Source organism: Choloepus didactylus, chromosome 3 (genome assembly GCF_015220235.1).
Source record: "Choloepus didactylus isolate mChoDid1 chromosome 3, mChoDid1.pri, whole genome shotgun sequence".
Classification (NCBI taxonomy): Eukaryota; Metazoa; Chordata; class Mammalia; order Pilosa; family Megalonychidae; genus Choloepus; species Choloepus didactylus.
The window spans coordinates 2,112,324-2,136,849 of NC_051309.1; the positions used below are offsets into that span (position 1 = coordinate 2,112,324).

Sequence of the window (24,526 nt, forward strand, 5' to 3'; positions counted from 1 at the left end):
GCTCTTCCCTTCCCTCCTCCTTCCCTCCCTTCCTCCCCTCCTTCCTTATCATATCAACAGATGAGTTTTATTCATCTTTAAAATATCACAAATAGGTCTGTCATCTCATTTTCATAGCTGGACAACTCTCAGATCTTACTCATCTGCCTGCTCAACTGTTCCTTTTTCAGAGGCAGAGAACCACACAAATGTGCTCTGATGTCTTTGTTTCTAACCGTTGCTAACTGTTGCTTGCTAAATCAAAGCTGCTGAATTTGATACAATGTCATTTCCTTCGAGAATTAACTTATCTATCTGGACTCGAGACACTGAATAAGCAATGCCTGGCCTCATCTGAACTCAGGATACATTTTTCACCAAGAGATTTCGGATTGCAACCAGAGACCTACTCTTCCTGAATACTGACGCTGTGGGGAGCCCCCCCCCCCCCCCCCGAGCTCTTCATGCCCTGGAAGCCCATGTTTACATTCTGTGACAACGACACAGAGTGCACCTTAGCCAGTCCCGGGGCCTGCCCTCACGCTGCCAGCATGCAGCCTCCTCTTCTCCCGAGGTGGCTGGGTTCCCCATGGGGGGTGGAGGGGACTGAGGTCCCTGTAGGGTTCCTCTGTTCCCTTTGCAAAACTATGCATCACTTCAGCGGGATGTCGACACAATGGCATCATCAGGGTAGACAATCCTAAGGAAAACACAAAAAGAGGAAAAAGTTCCTGTAGCTACATGGCAGGGAGTTTGGGAAGGTTTCAGGATACAATGTCAAATTTTTAAAAATCAATTGTTTTATATACCAATAAGGAGCGATTAAGAATTGAAATTTAATGAACAATACCATTTACAGTGGCACCAACATATAAAATACTTAGGGGTAAGGTTGACAAAACATATGCCAGTGCTAACATTGAAAACTAGAAAGCATTGTGAGGGAAATTAAGGAAAACCTAAATAAATGCAGAGATTTGTTAGGTTCATGGATTGGAAGACTCAACATTTTGATTTTCTGATTCTATGCTATCCCAATCCAAATGTGCAAACAGAATTTGCAGAAATTGCCAAGCTGATTCTAAAATGTATATGGAAGTACAAAGGCTCTAGAACAGCCAAAGCAATTCTGAGGAAGAACAGGGTGGGAGGACTTCGGCGTCTCCTCCAGGTGTTCTGAAGCCGTCACCGTCGGGCAGGGTCGTGCTGGCCTGAGGTGGGCGGCTGTGGACAGTGGGGCAGGAACGGGCCCCGCGCCTATATGGCCATCGATCTTCAACAAAGGCTCACAGGAAATTCAAGGAGGGATAAGCACATCTTTCTAAGAATCGTTGTAGAAGACATCCAGTAGCCATGTCCAAAAATAAGCCTCAACCGGTCCTTGGTACAAAAATTAATTAAAAGTGGATCAGAGATCTCAATGTAGGAACGAAACTTTAAAACATACAGGAGAATGCACAGCATCAAATCCTAATGGCTTTGGGTTAGGCAAAGATTTCTTTTAATAAGACACAAGAATCCTGAAGACAGAACTACTTCGGTAAATTGGACTTGAGGAACGGTTACAATGCGAAGATAAGAGACAAGTGATCCAGTTAAGGGATGAACCATCCAGCAATTCTGCCCCTGGGGATAAATACAAGAGGATTGAAGAGCACATGTTCACCCCGAAATGTTCAAGCAGCCTCATTTGTAAGCCCCAAAGCAGAAACAACTCACAGGCCCATCAGCTGGCGTGTGGTAAAACATGTCTTCTCCATCCAACGGGATGTTATTCGGCTGTAAAAAGGAATCAGGTTCTGAGATGTGACAACGTGGATGAATCTTGAAGCCCTTATGCTGAGTGAAATAAGCCAGATGCACAGGCCATGTTTGTATGATTCCATTTATATTGAGTGTCTGGAACAGGGAAACCCATCAGCACAGGGGTGGGACGTGGTTCCCAGGGGCTGGGGTCAGGGGCCCACAGGAAGGGGCTGCAGTGCGTTCCGGGTCTCTTTTTGGAGCGATGAAAATATCTGCAATTGGATTTGGGTGATGGTTGCACCCTTTGTGAATATACTTGAAAACACTGAATTGAACCTTTAAAGGGGTAAACGCAGTGGTGGAAGACTTAATCTCGGTAAGCCGCATGGCAATTAAAAGGAATGAGGTATGGGATGGAGAACATCTTCTTGACCAAAAGGGGGATGTGAAATGAAATGTTTCAGTGGCTAAGAGATTCCAAAAGGAGCCGAGAGGTCACTTTGGTGGGCACTCGTACGCACAATATAGACAACCCTTCTTAGGTTCTAATGACTTGGAATAGCTAACAGTAAATACCTGAAACTAGCAAACTACAGCCCAGAACCCTTGAATCTTGAAGACGACTGTATAACAATGTAGCTTATGAGGGGTGACAATGTGATTGGGAAAGCCATGTGGACCACACTCCCTTTTGTCCAGTGTATGGGTGGATGAGTAGAAAAACAGGGGCAAAAAAATCACCCAGTGTTTTTTACTTTAATTGTTCTTTTTCACTTTAATTTTTATTCTTATCACTTTTGTGTGTGTGGTAATGAAAATGTTCAAAAATGAGTTTTGGTGATGTACGCCCAACTATATGGTGGTACTGTGAAAAATTGATTGTACGCTTTATATGACTGCGTGGTGTGTGAATATATCTCAGTAAAATTAAAAAAAAGGAATGAGGTATTGCCACACAGCACAGCTGGACGAATCTCAAAATAATTATACTGCCTGAAAGCAGACAGACCACAAAGAGAACATATTGTGTGGCTCCATTCATATAGAACTGTAGAAAATGCAAACTAATCCAGGGTACCAGAAAGCAGATTGGCAGTTGTCTGGGGTTGGGGGTGCAGGGACAGGTAGGAGGTAAGGAGCCCCAAGGGGCATGAGGGAACTTTAGGGCAGACAGATGTGTGCCTGCTCTTGATTGTGCTGATGGCTGCACAGGTGCTAAAATCTATCAAACTGTATGCTTTTAATATGTGCAGTTTATTGTGCCAGTTATACCTTAAATCTGTAAAATGTTCTAAAAACAAGTTTAATATCTTCACCCTCCTAATAAAAGTATAGGTCCCCTGGGTACTTTGGCTGGGCCACTTTTACCCCATTTTCCCCTTCTTGATTTATGTGTTGTCATGTATGATTCTTTTAATTCCAGGATAATTTAAATTATGAATTCAGAAGAGGTACCTTCTCCCCCTCTCTCAGCTCAACCCAGGGCTGAAGGGGACTGCTCTTCAGGAGAAACGGGACCCCAAGCTGAACTTCTCCAAACCCCATTCAAGTCACAGAAAAAAGATTGTGGGCTGATAACAAAAACAAAAAACCACCGAGGTACTCGCTACACACAGAGCCATGCTCGAGTTGTGGGCACACAGCTGAACTTCCCCCAGGGACCACACATGCCTCCAGCCAGCTCACAGAGCGTGGGGGTCAGGGGGCCTCACGAGCAGGAGGGGTTTGAGCAACGCCCTGAGCTTGCGGGGTGGGGGCCCGGAGGATTTTGGCAGACACGGTGTCCCAGGCAGGGCCCCGCTCCTTCAAAGGCCCTGGGGCAGGGGTGTCGGGGGGTCCAGGAGCCGGGGCCAGGGTGGCTGATCCCAGTGGTCTCCCAGCCATGGTCACTTTGTCACTTTGGGTGACATGGGCGCCCAGGCAGGTCGCAGCAGAGAGCACAGAGTCTGAAGACGCTTTACAGCATCCCTGTGCCCCCGGGGGGGTGGGAAGCAGGGAGTCAGCGAGGAAGTGCCCTGAGTCCAGGGAAGGGACAGCCGGGAGCAGTGACCAGAGGGGACACCCAGGCGGCGCTCTGGAGGGCGGCTGCGGGACTCTGTCCGAGCACAAGGGTGGAGCCGCCCTGCTCGCCGGGTGGGGCCGGGAAAGCTGCTCTGCTATTTGTAGGAAGCTGGAACGCGGGGGGGCTGCTTTTGGACATGGGGACTCTGTGAAGTCTCTTTTCCTCGGCGTGGAGATGTCCTGGGGGGCAGCTGGAGGAAAAGAGTCCAGGGTTGGGGGACGGGCCTGGGCGGGACCCACTGGTGAGGCTGCGGAGCCCGCGGTGCCCACAGCTGGATTCCAAGGGCACAAGGCGGGTGTACAGGGCAGGAGGCGGCGGGTGCAGCCCCCGGGGGCACAGGGGGCAGGGGTGGCGTGCGAGGGCCGCAGGGCCTGGGGGGCAGCAGGGAAGTCATGTCGGGGGCTGAAGACCGGGGCGAAGCTTGGTGCAGGGCCCACCGGGGACCCCAGGGAAGGGGGCGCAGGGCCGGGCGGGCCAGGAGGCTGCAGAAGGGCGCTCCGAGTGGGCGGGAGGAACCCCGGGCCGCGCTGCTGGAGGGAACCGGGAGGCGCGGGAAAAGCCGGGGTGGGGGGCCGGGAGGGGCCTGAGGCGCCGATAGCGTGCGCGCGGGGCAGCCCGGGGGGCCCTCGGAGGGAGCGTGGGGGGCGCGGCCGCGGGTGGGGGGCCCAAGCACCCGGGGACGTGTGGCCTCCCCGCGCCCCCGCCTTCCCGGCCCTCGGGGCAGGAAACCGCGTCCCCCGGGGCCTGCGGGAGGAGAAGGGGCGCCACGGGGCGACGGCAGCGTCCCCGCGCAGGGTGTCGGCCGGGGGAGGGGGTTGGGGTGAGGCCGGGTGCGGGTCGCTCCGTGGGCTGCTGGCGGCGGGACCCGCGTGTCCGGAGCGACCCGGGGCGCCGGAGCTTGGGGTCTCGCCTCGTTGGCGGCTGGGCCCCGGCCCCGCAGGGGAACGTCCCTCCCAGGGGGACGCCGATTCCTCCGCACGTGGGGACCCCAGTGGGGACCAAGTCCCGCAGGTATCGGGCGCCTGCGGGGGCACTTTGTGTCCGACGACTCTGCGCACAGAGCGGGCAAGCGGCCCCTCCGAGGTCACACAGCCGGGGAGGCGCGGTCGGACTTCCAGGCTGCAGGGGGGCGTGTGGCGGGCGGGGGGCGGCCGGCGGGAGGGCCAGCCGGGAGGGACCCTAAAGGCCAGGCCGGGGGCCGGGGGCCGGGAGGCCGGACCCCTCGGGGGCACGGGCCTGCGCCGCTCCAGGCCCCGATTTCCCCGGTGCAGGGCCCGGGAGCGCCGGCGCGCACTCGCGTCCTCCTTTATGATCGGCCCCCAGGACACCCCAAGCCCCGGCCGCTGATCACAGATTTCCCACGTCCTCCGCTTGGCTCCGGCTGGCGGCGCCGCCGCCTCCGGGCAGCCCTCCTGATTGCACCCTGCGGGCGGGGCCCGGGCTGGGCGCGCCGGAGGCCGGGAGCCGCTCTGGCCCTTTAAACAGCCGCCCGCGCAGGCTCGGGGTTTCCATGACGACGACGTCGGAGGGGGACCCGGGCGGGGTCGCGGCGGGGCGCCTGCGCGGTGCGCGGCGGGCGCAGAACGTCCTCCCGAGCCGCCGGCGCCGCTGCTCGCGGGTCCCGGAGCGGTGAGGGCGGGGCCGGCGGGGGGGCGCGGGGCGCCGGGGCGGGCGCGGGCCGGGGCGCGCGGGGTGGGGGGCCGGGGCGCGCGCGCTGAGCTCCGGTCCCGCTGGCAGGGCGGCCCGGCTCCTCGGCTCGGCCATGGCGCCCCCGCCGCGCGCAGGGTCGCTGATGTCGCCGCCGCCGCTGCCGCTGCTGCTGCTGCTCGGCCTCGCGCTCCTGGGCGTCCGGGCGCGCTGCCGAGCCCAGCCGCCCGGGAGCGCCGTCCCCGCGCAGAGTAGGTGCCTGCCGCGCGCCGGGTGCGGGGACGCGGAGGCCCGCGGGCGGGGAGGCGGGGGGCCGCGCGGCGCCTTTGTTCCCCGGAGCGGGTCCCCGCGGCCCCCGCCCCCGCCGGCGCCCCGAGCTCCCGGGCCCGCCCCTCGGGGCGGAGGGCTCGGGAGGTGCACGGGGCGGGGTGCGGCGCCCGGGCTGATCCCCGCTTCCCGCGCGCCCTGACCCGCGCCCCGCAGGCCGCCCGTGCGTCGACTGCCACGCCTTCGAGTTCATGCAGCGCGCGCTGCAGGACCTGCGCAAGACGGCCCACAGCCTGGACGCGCGGGTGAGCGGCGCGGGGGCGCGGGGGCGCGGGCGAGCGCGAGGCCAGGCCCCCTCAGCTCGGGTCCGGCGCCCGGGACCCTCCCGCCCTCACCTGGCTCCGGGTCTTCTCACCCTCTGGGCACAGGTGTCACCCCCAGCCCAGTGTGCTCTGGGGGTGAGGGGTTGCGGGGGCGATCGGACTGTCCAGCCCCCCAGCCCAGGCCGTGACAGGGCCCTCTCCCTGTGACCCCATGCAGACCCGCCCTGGGGACCCTGGGGGAGGATGACCAGCCCCAATCCAGGACACCCAAGGTGGGGCAATGTGGCTGCAGAGGCAGAGGAAAAACTGAGGTCCAGAAATAGCTGGTCACTTTCTCTGGGCTCTTAGAGGGATGGGGTTAGCCCTGGGTCAGGGGACAGTGTGACAGGGGTGTTGGAGATGGGAAGCGACAGGAAGCTGACCCCTGTCCCCCAGGCCCGGAGCTCAGGGCCAGCAGGGCAGGCCCGAAGGCCCCAGAATATCTGAGAGAACAGCAGCCACCCAGCCAGGGGCACTTCATATAGGACAAGCGGGTGCTCTCGAGTGGGCAAGAGTGGAAAGGAGGGGAGATCCCACCTCCCCCAAGCTGCTCCCCTTCTCTGGCCAGTTCCGAAGGGTCCAGAGTGAGCCCAGGAGCCCCCCAGGATCAAGGGCAGGAGCCTGAGTCTGAAGGAGCCCTGAACTCACCCTCTGGGGGACAAGAAGGCAGGGAGGTGCCACCCGGCTGTAGGGAGATGCACACGGCTCAAGGATGGGAGGCCCTAGAGGGTCTTGGTGGGGGGTGGGGAGGCACGCAGGGCAGGGGGAGCACCTGCAGGAGGCGGGGAGGCAGAGGTTAAGGGGCAGTGGAGACAAGCCTGCGGGGGGGGGCGGGGCAGGAGAAGACGGGGTGCACGGGTGCTGGCGGGGCCCTCACGGCCCGTTGTTGCCTTGCAGACGGAGACCCTCCTGCTGCAGGCCGAGCGCCGGGCCCTGTGCGCCTGCTGGCCTGCCGGGCGCTGACGCCACCGGACGCCGCCCTCACCAATAAACACGGCCCAGCCGCTCCCGTGTCCTGTGTCCCTGCTCTGCCCACTCTGGCGGCCCCGGTTGGGCCCTTTCTGGGCCTCGGTTTACCCAGTGGTCCCCTGTGGACTGGGGCCCCCTTGGCACCTGTCCGTGGCCTCAGCAGGGCAGAGGCAGATGTGGCCACACGTCTACCTGCTGGGTCCACACCCCAGGCACGGCCCTGGCCTCTGTAAGGCCACCTCCCATGGCCGTGACGCTGACCTGCTCCCGTGCCGGAGTGGAGGTGGGGGTGCTGGAGGAGCTGGCTCTGAGCCCCCGCCTGTGTGCCGGAGTGGGGTGCTGCAGTCAGCGGGTCCCCCCGTGGGAGGAGGCAGTGCTGGTGGCCCCTGCCGAGGCAGCACCTGCTGTGGCCAAGAGCAGAGCCTGGCAGGAGGGCCACCCGCGGGTGTTCAGGGGCAGGCCGAGGGGGCAGTGGGCAGCGTCCTCCCGGCCTCCCATGGCCCAGACCCCAGGCCTGCCGTGTCCGCCCTGGGCCCCAGACGAGGCTGTGACCTCATCCCCGCCTGGCTGTGGAGGGGCCCTGGGCAGCGGGACCCCCAGGCTGCCCTCCCTCCCTTGAAGCAGGTCACAGCCTCTGCACAGCACTGAAGGTCAGAAGCAAACCCAGGTTAGGGTGACCGCTGGTGGCCGCCACCTGGCCCAGGGCCCCTTGGCTTGATGCCTTCTCAGGCCATGGACCTGGGTGTTGCTGTCCACCTTCCGGGAGGACACCGAGGTTTTGGCTCCCAGGTCCCCACCACTCACTCTGCCACGTCGTTACTGTCCTGGCTCCTGCTGGTTGTCTTTGTAACGCATGGTGGACAGACAGACAGACAGATGATAGATGCACTGACACCCCAGACATCTGTGTCTGTATTTATGCCCCTAGTCCATGTTCCGGGGGCTTTGCAGCACCTGCCCTGCCCCTCCCCCACTGGCCTCCGAAGCACGGACCCGTCCTGCCGTCAGTGCTTTTATGCCTGGAAGCACCTGGAAAGGCCTGGAAGCATCTGGAAGGACAGCTCTCTGGGATGGGGAGACAGATGTCAGCCTGAAGAAGTGGGCGGCCAGGGAGCCTGGGGGTGGTGGAGGTGGGCGGGTCCCGCAGCCCTCACACCCGGGCAGAGAGGGGTGGGGGGCGCTGGGGCCGGTGCTTGCACCTGCTGTTTGGCCCCGGCACGGCACTGGCCCAGCTGCAGGGGCGCAGGGACAGGGTCTTTGTCCTGAGCTTGGGTCGCTGGATTTCGCAGATGCAAACGCAGGTTAGCGCAGCGTTGGCTGGTGTAAGTACAGCCCATGCAATAAATGGGACATACTTACCCCAAAAGTTACTTGTAGATTTGCCCAATTTAAGGATGCCCTGAATTTTGTCTGGCAGCCGCTCTGGGCAGCCATGGACCCTACTGTTGGGGGTTCTGTTACTGTGGGAGAAGGGGCACCGTCCCTCGCTGCTGCGATCCTGCAGGGGCTGAGGCTGACCACTGGACTCAGCGACCCTGGTCCTTGGTGGCCTTGACCCGAGCAGGGCCGGGGGGCCGGGAGGGTTGGTGGGTTCCCTGGAGGATGGGAGGAGGGCGGTAGAGCCGAGGTGGACACCTCCTGCAGGGTCACGTGTCCCATGGCCGTGCTCGAGCTCTGCTGCTCATCCACCGGTGGATCCAGCAAAACGCTTCCGTCCTGTCAGCAGCTCTCGGCTCAGCCGGGATTGTGTTGTCTTCTTAGTAGTTTTTGTCTTTCCTGGACTTGAAGTTCGCCTTGCTTTTCTCCCCGGCACTGTCAGCCTCTGCCCCATGCTGGCCTCCTCCTGCAGCCGAGTTATTGCCTCGAACTCCTGCCCCCTGCGCCCAGCGTCCCTGGGGCCTGCCGGGAGCTGCCGGCTCCTGCCCCCCATACAGCCTCGCTCTTAGTTGTCCTGTTGCCCGCATCCCAGTCGCCTCCTAGTGTAAGAGCATGTGGGAAGCGAAGTTTCTGGAAATGACTTCTGCTGGCACGCGGGGTTCTTGCTCAGCCGGGGGCCCCGTGGGGGGCCTCACCTGGCAGCACTCAGTGCTGTCCTTTCTGCACAGCGTCTGTCCCTGAGGGACGCCAGAGCCTGCCTGCGCTTATCAGTTTATCTGCGGGCTCCCCACGGCCTGACGCCCCAGGAGGGCAGGTGCTTAGTTCTCTCCAGGCTGCCCCAGGGAGATGCCAGGTCCGGGGCACTGAGAATGGGGGCTGGTGCCTTCTGTGAACCCCTGGCCTGCCCACGGCCGCCCCCAGCCTTGTTCCTTTCTTGCCCTCTGCACACCCTGGGACCCCTCTTTGCCTGTGTTGAGGTACCTTCTGCACTCAGGGTGCTGGGAGGCTCTAATCCAGGGCCTGGGTGGTGCTGACTGGGGAAATTCTTATTTTCCCTCCATCTTCCCCTCTCTTTGCTCTTGGTGGAACTCCTGTGGGTGGCACCTGGGCCCTCTGGAAGGGTGTCTGTTCTTTCCTGATGTTTTTGTTCCACATCCAGGAGATCCCCAAGGTTTCCATCCACCTTGGGGGGCCCTGTGGCCTGTGTATGCCACAGCCTCCCACTTGCCCTTCTCCAGCCCCGAGCAGGTCCCCTGGCTCCAGGAGGACACCCTTGTGGGGACGGGCGGCTCTGCCCTGGGCGGGGAGGGGGACTCACAGGTCCTGCAAAGGAATCACTGTTTTGGGCCCCTGCTCTGCTCGGCTGGGTCAGGGGTGCTCTCCCCCACTCGCTTCTGCAATTTGCAGCAGGGGCCTGGCTGCTGCTCACTCCCAATGACCCCTTCGCTCTGGGGACCCTCACCCCCCCACACACAGGGTGCCAGCAGGCAGTGGGTGCTCCGGGGCCTCCGCTCTTGATGGTGAGTCCCACGGGCCAAGGTGGCTGAGAGCCAGCATCCCGGGTCTTGGGCTGGGACAGGGCAGGGGTGCAGACAGCCCAGGGGCCACGGGTGGGAGGGGGCTCTGAGGAGCAGAAGCTGGAAGAGGGGAGGCGACTTCCGGGCGACGGCGGCCAGGGGAGGCCCTGCAGCCGTGGTTGGGAGGGCACCGTTGTCTTGTTCCTATGCCCTCCAGCTGGCTTCTCGTCTGCACCCCAGCTCACATGAGGCCCCCCACCGGCAGCTTCCACGCTGCCTCCCTTGAGGCTGGCGAGGACACCCTGCTTCACAGAGCTGCTTGCGTGGGTCTTCCTCTTTCTGGGTCTGGGGGCTCTAGCTGCCCCCTACCCCAACAGTACGCAGCGCTGTCCTCTCGCCGGGGGATGCCTTCTGCAGCCTTCCAGGAGCTGCTCCTGCCAAGTGGGGGCGGCTCTCAACCAGGCTCTGCTGGCTGCTGGGGTTACCCCGACACTGGGGCTTGCGGGCACCCGCGGGGCTGAAAGTGAGGTCAGGGACCTCTGCAGATGCAGAAGGGGACGCCGCGGGGCCCATCCCTGCCTGGCCTCCCTGGCCCTGTCCTTGGGCTTGGCTGCTGGGGTCAGAGGACGGGTAGCCCCTGTGGAGTCTGAGGTCAGGGCCCCATTCCCAGCTCTGGGACATTTAACCTGCTGCCACCTTTGCCTGACTCCTGCTCTCGGGCTGGTGTCGCCTGCTGGCTTCTGCTGCCCCTCTGGCCGCACTCACCGCCACCAGTCCCCGCGGCTGTGCCCTCTGCTGGAACACTCTTCCCAGGGGACCTCGCGGGCCCAGGCGGGCACAGAGGGGCGCTGAAAGGATCCATGAGTTTCTTCGGGATTTTCGGATGATTCCATCTCTTTCCTGGAAGGTGGCAGCTCTGGGCCTCAGACGCGCCCTGGCGACTCGGCAAGTGCGTGCGCGGGTGTGTGCGCGCGTGTGCGTGAGTGCGCGTGGAGGGTAGGGGTGCCTTCCCGGCTCGGCGGCCGCCCCCTCCCCAGGGCCTTTGTGCTGGCGGCAGCGCCCCGAGCCGAGGGCGGTTCAGCGCCCGGGCCCCTCAGCGCGACCCCCTTCCCCGGCCTCTGGGTGACCTGAGCCGCCCCGCGGGCCCCAATTCCACGAGCAAGGCGGCGAGGTGCCTCCAGGCCAGGCCCCCAGGCCCCGTCCCCGCGGCGCGCCGTGGGCCCTCCTGCGGGCTGCCCTGCGGGGCTCTCCCACGGGACAGGCGGCACCGAGCGGCAGGGCCTGGCTTCCCACGGTGCGGGGCGCAGCCGCGTGGACCCTCCCCTTCCCCGCCCGCCGGTCCCGCCCGCAGCGACCCCGGGACGCGGCTCCGCGCCCGCCCCGCGAGCACCTGCACCGAGACCGCGGGGCGCATGCGCGGCCGTGGAGGGCGGGGGCCGCGCCGGGAGGGGTCCCGCTGGCTCGTCCCCCCGGCGGGGAACGGCGGCGCGGGGGGGCGGGGGGCGCCCCAGACAGACGGCCCCCTGCGGCCGGGACGCGGGGTCCGGGGCGCCCCCTCCTCAGGGCCGGGCCGGGCGCCGCGTGCAGACAAAGGGGGCGGGAGACGGAGCGGGGAAGCTTCCGTGACGGCGCCGGCGGCGGGCGGAGGAGGAGGGCGCGGCGCTGCGGCCCCCGGCGGGGTCCCGGGCGCTCTCCAGCCGGCGAGGGCCGAGGCCGGCCGGGAGGCGCCCCCGCTCGCTCCTGCCGCTTCCCGGGACCCGCCGCGAGTCAAACCCCCTGGAGCGCCCCCCGCCCGCGGAGCCGGAGCCCCGCCCCGCCGTCCCCGCCCGAGCGCGCCCCACTCGCCGGTGCCCGGGCCGCCGCCAGCGCCCAAGTGTGCCAGCGGCGGGCGGCGCGCGGAGGCGGCGTCCCCCCCGCCCCCCCGGATCACATGGTGACCCTCGGCAGCCAATGCAGTGGACGCTAGGACCCTGCGGGACCCCCGGGCGCCGAGATTGCACCGGCTCCGCTGCATTATAAATCCTTCTCCAAAATGCGGCGCAGCTCCCCGCGCGCCCCGGCCGCCCGCCGCCTCCGCCCCGCGCCCTGAGCCCCGGAGCCGCCCGCGGTCGGGAGGCGCCGCGCCCTCGCCCCGGCCGGGCCGTGCCTTCTCCGCGCTGCGCCTCCCGGCCGGCTTGCATGCGGTGCAGGCCGCCCGACATGGTCTGCGAGACGAAGATCGTGGCCGCCGACGACCATGAGACGCTGCCGGGGGCCCCGAAGGACGCGCGGCTCGGCCCCGCCGCCGCCATGTGGCCCCCGCTGCCCGCCGCGCCCGGCCCCGCCGCCCCCGGCGCCCCGCCGCCCGCCGCCCAGCCCCGCGGCAGCCCTGACGGCGCGGGGGCCGCGGGGGGCAGCGGCTTGTGCATCCGCGAGTTCCGCGCGGCCGAGCAGGAGGCGGCGCGCCGCATCTTCTACGACGGCATCATGGAGCGCATCCCCAACACGGCCTTCCGCGGCCTGCGGCAGCACCCGCGCACGCAGCTGCTCTACGCCCTACTGGCCGGTCAGTGCGCGGACCCGGGCTGCGCCGCCCGCTCTGCCGCAGTCCGCACCCGCGCAGGGCCCCGGGCGCGAGCGAGCCCCGGCGGGCCCTCCGGGGGCAGTCCCTCGGGGCCGCACCCCACCCCCACCCCGGACCCCGAGCCTGGCGGGGCAGCGCTGACCCGCAGACCCTCTACCTCCCCGCCGGGGCGCCCCCACCCCCGCGCCCGGACACGCACCCGCGGCCCTCGGCGCTCTGCGGCCGCGGGTCGCGTGCTCCGGCGCCGGGGCAAGGTGGCCTTTCCCCGCCGGGCGCTCCCGGCCCGGGCCGCACCGAGGCGGTGGGGACCAGCGGCTGCCGCGCGGGGTCTCCCGGCCGGGCCCCCTCTCTGGGCCTCCCAGGTGGGGACGGGGGCGTCGGGGCAGGTAGCGCCCGCGGCGGAGGCTCCGCGCAGGGTGTGGGTAACTATATATAATCTTCTGGGCGGGGGAGGCTAATTTAGAAGGGGAAGACAGGCGCTCCCGGGGGTGCCGGGGCGGCGGGGGTGGGGTGCCCCAGAGAGGCCGGGCGGGGGACGGCCCCGCAGGGTCTGGGCGCCCCTTCTCGGGCCAAAGACCCGCCAGGGAGGCCCCATCTTCCACTTTACAGATGAGGAGCCGGAGGCGGGTTGCGACTCCGCCAAGGTCACGCAGCAGCGGCTCCTCACTCCCGGCGCGCCCGCCTCCTCCGCGGCCTAAATGCGGCTGCTGGCGGGCTCGGGCCCCACGGCGCCGGGGGCTGGGGGGCTGGGAGGGTTGGAGGAGGAGGAGGAGGAGGAGGCGCGCGCTGCTGGGGGAAAGCTGGGAGAGCAGCGAGCCGCAGCCAGGAGGGTCCGCGCCCCGCGCCCCTCTCACCCTCCGGGGGGCGCGGCGCTAACGGCGTCCCCTCTCCGCGTCCCCGCAGCGCTCTGCTTCGCCGCCACGCGCTCGCTGCTGCTGACCAGCCTGGTGCCCGCCGCGCTGCTCGGGCTGCGCTACTACTACAGCCGCAAGGTGGTTCTCGCCTACCTGGACTGCGCGTTGCACTCGGACATGGCCGACATCGAGCGCTACTACATGAAGCCACCCGGTGAGCGCCGCTGCCTCGGGCCGGGCAGGCGGGGTCCCTGGTGCCCCCAGCTTTCCTGGCCCCTCGGGGTTGCGCCAAGGGTGGGGGTGCGGCGGGCGGAGGAGGGCCCGAGGGCAGGGTGCCAGCTGGGCTGGGTGGTGTCCGGCTGCTGGCCCCGGGAGCGGCAGGGCCGGCAGGTCCTTGGAGCAGCCTGGAGTGCCCGGGTCTGCGAGGTGTTGGGGGGCTGAGCACCCCGGGCCTGGTCTCTGGGCCTTCAGCTGAGGGGGGCCTCGCACCCTCGGGGGGTTCCTCCTGGAGGGGGAGGCTGGACCCTGCCCGGGTGCTGAGGAGATGGGGCCAGGGCCTCGCAGGATCCGGAAGAGGGGGTTCTCTGGTGAGTGTGAGGAAACGGGGAGGCAGGGGGATGGCAGGGTGGGCACTGGGGACCTCTCCGGAGCACGGGTGCCTCTGGTCCTGCCAGCTCTTTGCCCACCGGCTTTGCTGTGCTGACCCCTCCTGGGGAGCTGGTCCCGTCCCTGCCCCTGCCTTGCCCTCACCCAGCTGGGCCCTGATGCCGGCCCTTCTAGACCCTTCCCCAACCCAACCCGAAGTGCCTGACTGGCCTCCAGGAAGCCCGAGCTTCAGTGCCCTCTGCCAGGGAGGGGAGGGAGACAGCAGCATGATCCCGTGGGTCTGGAGCCCATCCCAGGGGAGTGGGCCTGGTGGGGACCCTGCCCTGGGCCCTTCCCTCCATGGCCTCAGTCTCAGGGGTGTGAGATCGTGTGGGGTCTTGCTCGCCCCTCTTGAGACACCTGGTGCACCTGCAGGGAACGGGATGGGGGACAGGAGCTGCCCAGGCTAGGCTGCTTGTGCCCACGGGGATCCGAGGCCTGCGGGGGGCCAGGTATGTCCAAGGCCACACAGAGCCAAGGTTTTGGGACCCTCGTGACCTCTAGCCTGGCCTGGGTGAGCCTGGTATGTGGGGGTGAGACCCCCGGATGGTGGGGGCGGGGCACTGGGTATCCCTTGGCAGTAAGGACCCTGAGTAAGCGGGGGACACAGAGCCCATCCACGGCTGAGTAGGGTGCAGAGGGCCAGCCTGCACAGGATTCTCCTGCTGTGGGGGTGGGTGGGAGTTGGGGTGCACTGGCCCTCAGCACCTGCCCCCCACCAACCATCACTGAGCTCTGCGTGTGTCAGGCCTCAGGGTCCAATAGGGAAAGCGATGGGAGACCCTGCCTCAGAGGCCCCAGGTGGCAGAGGAGCTGGCGTCTGGGGTCTGAGGCCTCGGCCAGGGGAGATGTGGGGGTGCCCTGTGGGCAGGGGACAGATGCCAAAGCCTCAGGAAACAGCAGGGGGCGGGGGTGGGGCGCCAGGTTGGAGAGGCCCCTTTGGCAGCTGTGGGGGCAGCGGGGCAGAGAGGGGTCCCTGAAGGCTCCCACAGCCCCCAGCCTACCTGGAGGCCCCCGGGTGACCCCCGGCCTGCTGTCACCAGGGTGCCAGTCCTTCCTGTGCCCCGCTCCTCCCTCTCCCCTCCTTGTCTCGCACCACCTCCCGCCGCCCCCAACATGGGGCTGCGATTGGGCCGGGTGGGAGGTGGGGTGGGTGGGCTGACCGGCGGGCACGCTGCCCAGGAGAGGCTGGGGTCAGGCTGGCACACGGAGGGGCTCCTGCTGCCTGTCCCAGGGCCCTGCCAGGATCTCGGGAGCCCCCCCACATGGACTCCCCTGATGCACCGGGATCTTGCTCAGCATGGGGTGGGGGGAGGACACGGTGGCAGGACCAGGGCCCCCACCCCACCTTGTGCAGCCCCCAGGGGGGTGGCCCAGGGCACGGTGGCCTCAGGGCTGCTGCCCCATGTGCCCTCCCAGGGTCCCCAACCCCTGTAGGAGTTCTCCAGATGTCCCATGTCCCTTCCTGTCTCCGGCCCCACAGGGTGGGTGCGCCTGTGCGTCTCAGGGTCGTTGGGGGCCCAGGACAGGTCGGCGGGTACTCGGCTCCAGGCGCTTTGGGGTAGCCCGGCTGGGGGTGGGGCCCCACTTGGCTGCGGCCTGCCCAGCCCTTGGTCCCCGGGGGTGGGACACTGGCCCCCAGTCACCATCCTGACTGGGGCAGCCCGGTCTTGGGGACTGAGTGGGTCCTGGCCGTGGTGCTGTAGTGGTCCTTGGCACAACCTGGCCAGCCTGGGCCCTGGGCCCCAGAGGAGGTGTGGGGGAGGCCAGGCCTCCCCCTGGGTGCATCATGGCCTTGCCTTCCGCACTTCACAGCTGCATGGATGAAGAGACTGAGGCTCAGAGTGACTCTGGGACATCGTATGCCAGAGCAGGGAGGGAGCCCCCAGCCCCTGGGACTTCTCATCATGCTCACAGCAGAACCTGCTGGTCCGGGAGGGTCCTTCTGTGGGGAGGCAGAGCCCGCAGAGGGCTGGCACCAGGGGCCTCCTGGGCTACAAGGGGCAGTGGGCAAGTCTGGCCCTGGCTGCGGGGTGTCGGTGGAGGGTCCGGCATCGTGGGGGCCCCATCCCGCCAGCCAGGCTCGGGGATCCTCTCTGACCACTCTGTGCTCTGCAGGCTCCTGCTTCTGGGTGGCTGTGCTGGACGGCCACGTGGTGGGCATCGTGGCAGCGCGGGGCCGCGCGGAGGACAACACGGTGGAGCTGCTGCGCATGTCCGTGGACTCACGCTTCCGTGGCCAAGGCATCGCCAAGGCGCTGGGCCGCAGGGTGCTGGAGTTTGCCCTGGTCCACAACTACTCGGCGGTGGTGCTGGGCACGACGGCCGTCAAGGTGGCCGCCCACAAGCTCTACGAGTCGCTGGGCTTCAGACACGTGGGCGCGAGTGACCATTACGTGCTGCCTGGCATGACCCTCTCACTGGCCGAGCGCCTCTTCTTCCAGGTCCGCTACCACCGCTACCGCCTGCAGCTGCGCGAGGAGTGACCGCCTGCCCGAGCCCGCCTGCCCGCCCGGCGCCGCCCGCTTCGGACACCCACCTTGGCGCTTCGTGTTGGGTTCTTCCCTTCTCAACGTCACTCGGCTCTGGCTGGCTCCTGGGGGTGGCTGCTCGTGTGCGACTCTTGGGGGGTCGTTGGCGGCCGCGGCTCCCCCCGCCCCTGCCCGAGGAGTGTCCGCAGGGACCGCCGCGGCTGCCCGCTCAGCCTGCACGGCCAGCTCGTGGGGCCCCGTCCACCGGGCGCCGCTGGGAGATGCTTCTCCAGGGAAGGGCCTGCTGACCGGGTGCTGCCCACCACGTGCAGGCCCTCCACCCTGGCGTCCGCCGCCAAGGGGCCCCCTGGCAGCCCGTCGGGCTGTGACTCTGGCCACGGGCCCTGCTTTGCTCCGTGCATGCCGAGGTAGAGCCTGCCCAGCATGCTGTGTGCCCACTGCCTCCCGCCTGCCCGGCCCCGTGCCGCCCGTGCTGCCAGCCGGCTCCCGCTGGCACTCCCCAGGGCCTGGGCTTCCTGCCTTGCCCTGCTTCACCCACTCGGGCCTTGCTCTGACATCGCGTTGTCTTTCCTTCAAACAACCCCCCCGCCCCCTGGGGCTTGGCCGATGGGTGTCATTGCCGGGGTGGGGTCCCCAAAGCAGCCCGTGGCACAGTGGGATCCAGGCCCTTGGGAGGGAGCGGGGGGACTCCACCACTGCTGGGTTGGTGCCCCCGCTCCACTCCCCGAGCCCGTCCTGGCTTCCCGGCTGCCGGGGCTGGGGCTGCTGCGCCCGCAGCTTCTCCCAGCCTGAAACCGAACCCGTTTTTAAATAAGTTACTTAGACAGAATAGCAACTCTGCATGACTTTAACTCTCGGGACAGACGGTAGCTGATCCCTTGAAACGCAGGTGCGCCCCGGGGGCCCCAGGACGTGTGCTGTTGCTGGCACCGCATTAGCAGGGTGAGTGGCTGGGTGCACGAGGGTTTCAGAGTCAGAAAGTTTGGAGGAAGACCCCAAATTAGCCCAGCTCCCCGCAAGCGCACAGCCTGGGTCTCGTGGGGTCTCTGGCCCCGTATCCGCTCTGGCATGAGGGCCCCGAGGTGGGGCAGAGCACATGGTGGGAGGAAGGGGGTCCCTCCTGGGCTGTCTTTCAGGGCTGGGCCACCTGGTGCGGGAGGCCGGGCAGGGGTGACAGGGTCGATGGGCAGCGTTGGCGTAGTCGGCTGCCCGGGGCGTGGAGGCCCTGGAGACCCCATTACGTGGGCTCGGGGTGGGGGTAGCAGCCACAAGGCTGGGTCCCAGCCACCAGGGTGCACGCGCGGGACCCCCGAGGGGATGTTCTTAAAAAGGTGTTTCAGAAACCAGAGACTCCCCATGCCCAGCCTGGTCCCCTGCCCCGCAAGGTGCTGGTGGGACCCTGTACAGACCCGTCCCCTGGACCCTTTCCTGGTGGTGCCCTGCCCCGCGTGGGGTGGGGTTTTGTAGACTGTACAGAAATCGGCATCCTATTTTCTTGCAGCGGTCAGATTTTGTTAACCTGGATTATACAGACAGACGTAAAGTGTTTTAGCAAAATGGAAAACAGTTTGTGCCTTTTTCCTCTTCTTGTCGGGTTAGGTTTCAGCTTGGGGCTGTCCTTAGTTGGCGCGGGGCACGTGGGGGGAGCTCGGGTGCCCGCCAGCTTTCTGGGAGCCTGTGCCTGGGGAGGCTCTAGCTCCGGCTCCAGCCCTGGGGAGGGAGTGGGGGCCTGCAGGGGCTGAGCCTGGGGGCTCAGGGCAGCTGGTGTCCCCAGATACTGCCCTAAGCCCTTGGCTGGCATTGCTGCTGGCTGGTGGGTGCCAGGAGCCAGACACCGTGGACCCTCCCTGGGGGCTCAGGAGGGTCCCGGGGCAAGGGGGGGTGCCCGCTGCTGCCCGGTGACATCTGTGTGCGAGACCACTGGCCGTGGGTGGGGCAGGGTGGGCTCCCAGCGTCTCTCCAGGTGGCACAGGCCCGTGGGTGGTGGGGCGTGGCTGCAGCTCTTGACCTTTCCTTTTCCCGCCCATGGCCGCCGAGGGCTTGGAGGGGCGAGCAGGGCAGGGCTGGCCATTCCAGGTCCTGTGGCACTTGCCACCCGCCTCCAAGATGGCTGAGGGGCTGCCCCTGCCGGGCTGGGCTCACCTTGTGGCCCTGGACTGAGCCCTTGCCAGGCCAGCAGGTGCTTGGTGGGTCCCCGAGAACCCCTGGGGAGCACAGAGCACACTGTCCCATCCTCAACCCGGGCTGCAGGAAGGGGACGCTGTGGGCGGGCAAACAGCTCGCCTGACATGCTCTGGCATGGGGCTTTACGGCATCTGTAGAAGTTCCTGACGTTTCTTCCACTACCTCGTGCAGCATCCTCCCGAGGCTCCTGGTCCACTCTCTGCGCTGGGGGCCCTAGGCTTCTCCCCCCTCCTGGCACCTCCCTGGGGGACCGGCACCGACTTGCTGCCTGGCAAGGCGTAGAGCCAGCCCGGCATCTGAGGGCACCAAGGATTTCCACAGTCTGTTTTTGGGGAGTGGGGAGTGGGGAAGCTGGAAGGGGTGGGGGGACTGTTCTGGAATGTGTTCAGTGAGCCTGGCACACAGACGTGGTATCCCTGACTCCTGTGGTAGGGGACAGAGACCACCTGGCACCCAGAGCTGCTGGGGTCCTGGGTGTGCCACTGGTGGACCGTCCCGGGCGGCTCCCACTGCCCATGTGGGTGGCTGGCAAGGGGGCTCCCGGTGGCCAGGGCGTGCAGCCCCCATGCAGCTGAGGCCGGGGGTGTGGTCTGGCCCTGGGAAGGGCGCTGGCATGGACCTGGCTCTCAGAAGCGGAAGGGCAGGTGCTCACCAGCTGCAGCGGGCAGCCATGGGTGGCGCCTCTCCCCTCGCCCCCCAGCCTGGCTTCCTGCCGGCGTCTGCCTCGGACCCTCTCGTGTGCTGAGGCTGGGGCTGGAGCCAGCTCGGCCTGTGGGGTGGGCAGCCTGGGAGCTGCAGCCTCTGGCCAGGAGGTCCTTGGGATAGCTGGTCCAGGGGATGAGGACCCTGGGACTCAGCCCTGTCCACTCTGGGTGTCCTGCCTTGGGAGGTGGTGGGCTACTCCAGCGGGGAGGGGAGGGGAGGTGGGAGGGGTGCCCTGAAGGGTGCGTGCTGCCCCCACACCTGCCCCGTGGGCCCCGGCTCTCGCTCCGGCTTCCAGGCTGTGTCGGGGGCCAGGGAGGGCAGAGGCGGCTCCTGGCAGGTGGGGCCCGTCGGTGCCAGGTGACCACGTGGCCGAGCACCCCCCACGCGGAGCCGGCCTCCGTCCCCCAGGGCACTCCCCATCAGCCTCAGCACAGTCTTGGGTGCCGACAGCTCTCGGGTGAGACTTGGGGATGTCCAGGCTGGGGTGGGACAGATACTGGGGTGCTTTTGCTCCTTGGTGCCATTTGATGCTCTGTGGTATGGGGGGGACATCACAGGCCAGTGGCTGTTACCAGTGCCCTGATCCTGGGGCCAAGGAGGAGGAGCCCCAATGGTCACCACTGCTGGATGGAGTTTTTTTTTACAACAGCAATAATTAGCCATTTTAGAGCTGTGTGTGTGTGTGTGTGTGCATGTGTGGTGACAGGAGGGACGCTGTGGTGAAGGCTGGGAGTGGTGGTGGGCCCCAAGGGCACCTGTGCCGCCGCTGCCAAGGGCCAACGCCCCCGCCAGGCCTGCAAGGACCCACTGGCCTGTCCCCCTGGGGTGGCCCCAGGACTCAAAGTCCCCTTCAAGGGAGCCGCAGAGAGGAGGCCTTGGACCCCGGCTGCCCAGGCTGCCCCAATGGAGCCCCGACGGTGCGGCCGCGTCGCCTCAGCCCATCTGTGGAGGGAGCACCGTGCGGGCGGGGGGCACTGGCTGGTTGACTTATTTTGGTTTGTTCCCAAAACTGTGTCATGCCACCACAATGCGGTGATTGTCCTCAGAGCCCGGAGGTGCCAGAGACACAGCTGAAGGCTCGGATGGCTGCATGGGAGCTGGGTCCTGAGGAGAGGGGCTGGGGGTCCCCGGGGCCGGGGTTCCGGCTCAGCTGGCCTGGCTGGGGTGTGTGAGCACCAGTGTGTGCCACCCCCACCCCGCGCTGCCCCCAAAGCTGCTGTTTCTCAATAAAACCAGTTGCAGGAGCCCGGCTCTGCGTGCTGCCTCCAGGGTGCTCGTGGCCCCTTCCCCCTGGGGGTGCAGAGCGGGTCCCCACAGGGCTGCACTGGGGAAGGGGCCCGGGGTTCTCACCCGGCGGCGGCGGGGGCTGTAGGGAAGGCAGAGAGGGGGCCTGTGGACTGGGAGGCCTGGGGGCCCAGCTGGCATCTCTCGCCTTCTCCGTGCTCCCTGTCCCGGTGCTCCCCATCCCCGTCCCCTCGTGCCCCGGCGCCATCACACTCCCTTTGGCCCAGGGATGTGCACGCAGACCCCACTGTCCCCGGCTTCTGTGCTGTGGCCCTGGGCCCCTGACCTCTCCCGGCGGGGACCCAGCGTGGCCCACCAATGGGGTCTGGGTGCTGTTAGGCCCAGGCCTGGGGGCTGTGGGTACAGCCGACCCTGAGGGCCCTGCCCAGCAGGTAGGGTCAGGGTCTCTTCCGGCCCCGCAGCCTCCAGGCCTCCCCGTGCTCTCTGTGCCCCCGGGGCCGATGGGGTCACGTGGACTCCGTGGTGCAGCCCAGAGGCAGAGGCCATGCTCCCTCCTCCACTCGGCCCAGAGATGGAGCCGGGGCCCCTCAGCCTCCTCGCCCCGTCACCCCAGGGCACCTGGAGCGGGGAGGGCCCGTGTTACAGGCGGAGCAGGACGGAGGGGTCTGGCAGTGGGCATCTTGGTGGTCTGGGGTCCAATGGGGAGGAGTCTGGGCTGGGGCACTGAGGCCATGAGGAGGGGCCCATAAGGAGGGGTTCTGGGGGCCACAAGGCAGGGACTGGGGACCCTGAACTCAGGGCAGTGGGCTTCAGAGTGGAGACGCCACCCTCTCATGCCAGTGCGGGGGTCTTGCGCCGACCTCGGGGTCTGGCCTCATCAACCAGGGCCCCACGGCCTTGCCCCTGGGCAGAGCTCCCCCACGAGACCCCCAGCTTGTGCCCTGGGCCACTCCCCGACTGCCTGCATCTGGCCCAGGAGCCGAGAAGGAACTAAACTGGAATGTTCTGGCAGCCGTGTGGCCAGGGCCTGGAGGTCTTCCCTGAGCCGGTGCTCAGGTGACAAACAGTAAAACCCAGGCCTCGGGCCACACGGGCCGGGGGACCAGAGCTTGGAGCATTCTGAAACCTGAAGGCTGCACGCCGGGGACAGACTTGCCCCCCGGGGCGGGTCCCAGGCCACTGAAGTGAGATGCTCCGGCAGGAGCCCACCGGGGGCTGCCTGTGGGGACGCGAGGCCTTGCTGCTCTGGGTGTGGTGGGTGTGGTGGGTGTGGTTCACACGTGTGTGCCTGTGTGAAAACGCACGCAAGCATGCGCACATGCAGAAACACACACGTGTGCGCGCAGTCGTGCCTGGCAGGCAGAGCTCTGCACGGCAGCCAGATGTGCTGCCCCACGCCGGGCAGACCCTGCCGCCCAGATGCCAGGACACGCCGGGAAGTCAACCAAGATGTCCTGAAACCACAAGAAACGGCCGCTGCATGCCCCTGGACCGCATCCTCCCTGGGGCTGCCAGCTGAGCCCCCGGGCCGGGCCACCTGGTGGGGTCAATGCAGAGGTAAAGGAGACGGCCCGCGGGAACCCTGGACACGGTGGTGAGACCCCTGGGCATAGGCTGCCAGAATGACCATGGGCCCCCAGGAAAGGCGACCCGTGTCGGCAAGCTCTGTAGAGAAGGCAGGGCAAAGTGTGGTGATCCTTCCTCACGACTCAAAGGGCCCCAAGCCTGTGCTGTGGGGTGATGGTGGCCACCAGCCTTGGCCTGGGTCAAGGAACTGGTGACACTCATGGCTTCCCCAAGGAGCCCAGACCCCAATGGAGGGGCGCCTGGGCCAACTGCACCCAGGGCAGGGGGGCGGGGGCCAGCCATGGGCACAGACTTGGAGTCCCAGCAGCCGCCCTTGCCAGCCACAGGCGCGCACATCAGGGACTTAGTTTTCCTGTGCCTCAGTTTCCCCACTCTGTAAAGGGGCCTGGCTAGCTGCCAGGGGAGGGGAAACGGGCAATGACTGGGGGTTCCAGGCCTCAGCCCTGGCACTGGCGCCTCCCGCACCCATGAAGAACTCACTCGGAGCCAGCTCGCCAGAGCAGGAACTTTACTCCTGGGCAGGGCCGGAGGGCGCGGCGCAGACAGCCAAGTGGAGGTGAGAACCGCTGGTGCCGGGGGTGGGTGCTGCAGGGGTCCCCTGCGGCCAGGCTGCAGCTGGGAGAGCATCCTGCAGCGGGGCGTCCTGCAGCAGGGCCAGGCAGCCCCATGAGCGGCCCGTGCGCAGGCTCACCTTGAGGGGCACCTGTGGGCAGCGGCCAGAGGCGAGTCCCGGGCAGGCCCCGCCCCCAAGACGGGGACCCACATGCAGCAACCCTCGACCCTCGGCTACACCCACAGCCAAGCCAGCACTGCTGTGCACGGGCCCAGTCACGCCCAAAGGCCCGCGCACACGCACACATCCAAGCATTCCCCCACACGTGCACACATGCATTCATGTGCATGCACACGCTCCTGCACTCACACGCGTGTGCACAAATGTGCATTCACGTACACTCCTGCAGGCTCATGCACACACACACAGAGACCTTGTACAGTAACAGGCCTGCTCGCACACCCTCTCCCAGTCATGACCCCTTGACTTGGGCTGCGCCCCCACCTGGCAGGGCCTGGGCAGGTGCTGGCCAGCTCTGAGAGTTGCCAGGGGACCCTGCCCAAGGGTCCGAGGAAAAGGAGGGGGTGGCCACAGGTGCTCCCACTGGTAGGGTGGGGGTGGGGGGCGGGTGACAGGTGCAGAAGGACAGGATTTCTGATCTCTCCCTCTGCAGAGGGGCCAGGGCTGCCGTGAGAGGAGCCATGGGGTTGCTCAGGGAGCGAGTATTCAGGGGTGGGGGCAGCTTGGGCGGCCAGCAGAGCGAGCAGTGCTCAGTTGCAGCCACTCGGGGACAGGCAGAGTGCCAGCCTTTCCTGCAACCACTCCCAAGCTCAGTCTCCCCATGGCAGGGATGCTCGGTGACCCCACTCATGCTGCGGAGACCCGCACCCCCTCACTACCTCCTGCCCCTTTCCTAGGGCCTGCAGGAGTGTGATGGGGCAGCCCATCTCTCCCTGGCAGGACCCCGAGCCCCGAGAGTGGAGCTGCTGGTGGGCATCAGCCAGTATGGGGAGCGGGGTTGGGACATGGAGGCCTGGGGAGGGCAGGGGACAGTGGTCTGGGGCACAGGCATGTGTGGCAGAGCCTGGGGGCCGCGCCCTCCTCCCCTGGGGACTCCTAGCCCAGAAAAGGTGTTGGCTGTGACTACCATGGCTGGGGGGCTCGGGGATCAGTGTCACGCCCCTGCTTCCCCACACCCCCAGCATGACCCTCACCTGCAACCGCAGCTCTGCCGCCTGCATGTGCTGCGTGAACTCCATGCATCCCCTCACCAGCACTGCAAGGGGGGACACAGAGGTGGCTCCCCAGGGTCTCTTCCACAGAGGACCCCACCGTCCCCTGAGGTGCCCCGGCTATTTCTGGAGGCCACGCAGTCACCCAACCAGCTATCTGGTGGCCACGGTACCCACGGAACCCCTGGAGTGTTCCATGGCTGGTTCTAGCTCCCACCGGCCACATCCACTGCCCAGGGTGCTGCTGAAAGCCCCTCAGCCCTGCCCCCAACCATGGCCCCAGGGCCAGTGTGGTGCCAGGGGGCCCCTCCAGCCCCACCCTGAGCCTCACTCTCTCCTGGCCCTGAGGCAGGGTGGGGGCCCAGCCCGCTCACTCCTCTCCTGCTGCCTTCACTGCCCCCCTCTACCCGTCAGGGGCTCTGTACCCCAACTGCCCACCTGCTTGGCTGCAGGGGTGAGGACAGCCCCCTGCCCAGCCAAGCACCTGGGCATGTGGGAGCTGCCTCGCTGAGCCTGGGGGCGCCAGGCCCCAGGAATCCT

The 24,526-nt window shown here is 66.3% G+C and overlaps 4 protein-coding genes across 11 annotated transcripts in view; 2 read left to right on the forward strand and 2 right to left on the reverse strand.

Moving 5' to 3' along the window:
- Positions 1 to 835: 835 nt before the first annotated feature.
- LOC119529315 (basic proline-rich protein-like) lies at positions 836 to 5,551 on the reverse strand. The gene is made up of 4 exons (XM_037829586.1): positions 5,150 to 5,551; positions 3,181 to 5,091; positions 1,699 to 1,758; positions 836 to 1,605 (listed from the first exon to the last, which is right to left on the reverse strand). The coding sequence occupies exons 1-2, from the start codon at positions 5,549 to 5,551 to the stop codon at positions 3,424 to 3,426; spliced, it is 2,070 nt and encodes a 689-aa protein (XP_037685514.1). The 3' UTR covers positions 836 to 1,605; positions 1,699 to 1,758; positions 3,181 to 3,423.
- Positions 5,374 to 10,004, forward strand: C3H4orf48 (chromosome 3 C4orf48 homolog). Of its 2 annotated transcripts, XM_037829256.1 has the most exons (4): positions 5,374 to 5,685; positions 5,918 to 6,006; positions 6,242 to 6,296; positions 6,961 to 10,004. In XM_037829256.1, the coding sequence occupies exons 1-3, from the start codon at positions 5,550 to 5,552 to the stop codon at positions 6,269 to 6,271; spliced, it is 255 nt and encodes an 84-aa protein (XP_037685184.1). In that variant the 5' UTR covers positions 5,374 to 5,549; the 3' UTR covers positions 6,272 to 6,296; positions 6,961 to 10,004. The 2 variants fall into 2 exon arrangements, with proteins under 2 accessions (XP_037685184.1, XP_037685183.1); XM_037829255.1 differs by lacking the exon at positions 6,242 to 6,296 and having other exon boundaries at positions 5,398 to 5,685; positions 6,961 to 7,075.
- A 1,957-nt stretch (positions 10,005 to 11,961) lies between these two features.
- On the forward strand, positions 11,962 to 18,044 carry NAT8L (N-acetyltransferase 8 like). Of its 3 annotated transcripts, XM_037829254.1 has the most exons (4): positions 11,962 to 12,471; positions 13,393 to 13,557; positions 16,107 to 16,321; positions 16,433 to 16,622. In XM_037829254.1, the coding sequence occupies exons 1-4, from the start codon at positions 12,105 to 12,107 to the stop codon at positions 16,472 to 16,474; spliced, it is 789 nt and encodes a 262-aa protein (XP_037685182.1). In that variant the 5' UTR covers positions 11,962 to 12,104; the 3' UTR covers positions 16,475 to 16,622. The 3 variants fall into 3 exon arrangements, with proteins under 3 accessions (XP_037685182.1, XP_037685181.1, XP_037685180.1); XM_037829253.1 differs by lacking the exon at positions 16,107 to 16,321 and having other exon boundaries at positions 16,433 to 18,044; XM_037829252.1 differs by having other exon boundaries at positions 16,107 to 16,622.
- A 4,650-nt stretch (positions 18,045 to 22,694) lies between these two features.
- POLN (DNA polymerase nu) overlaps positions 22,695 to 24,526 on the reverse strand; it is a 237,108-nt gene continuing 235,276 nt past the window's right edge. For all 5 annotated transcript variants that reach the window (XM_037829257.1, XM_037829260.1, XM_037829259.1 and 2 more), the window contains 2 exons: positions 23,969 to 24,030; positions 22,695 to 22,904 (listed from right to left, as the gene is read on the reverse strand). In XM_037829257.1, coding sequence (XP_037685185.1) covers positions 22,710 to 22,904; positions 23,969 to 24,030 — 257 coding nt within the window. In that variant the 3' untranslated portion in view covers positions 22,695 to 22,709. The remainder of the gene's footprint in view (positions 22,905 to 23,968; positions 24,031 to 24,526) is intronic.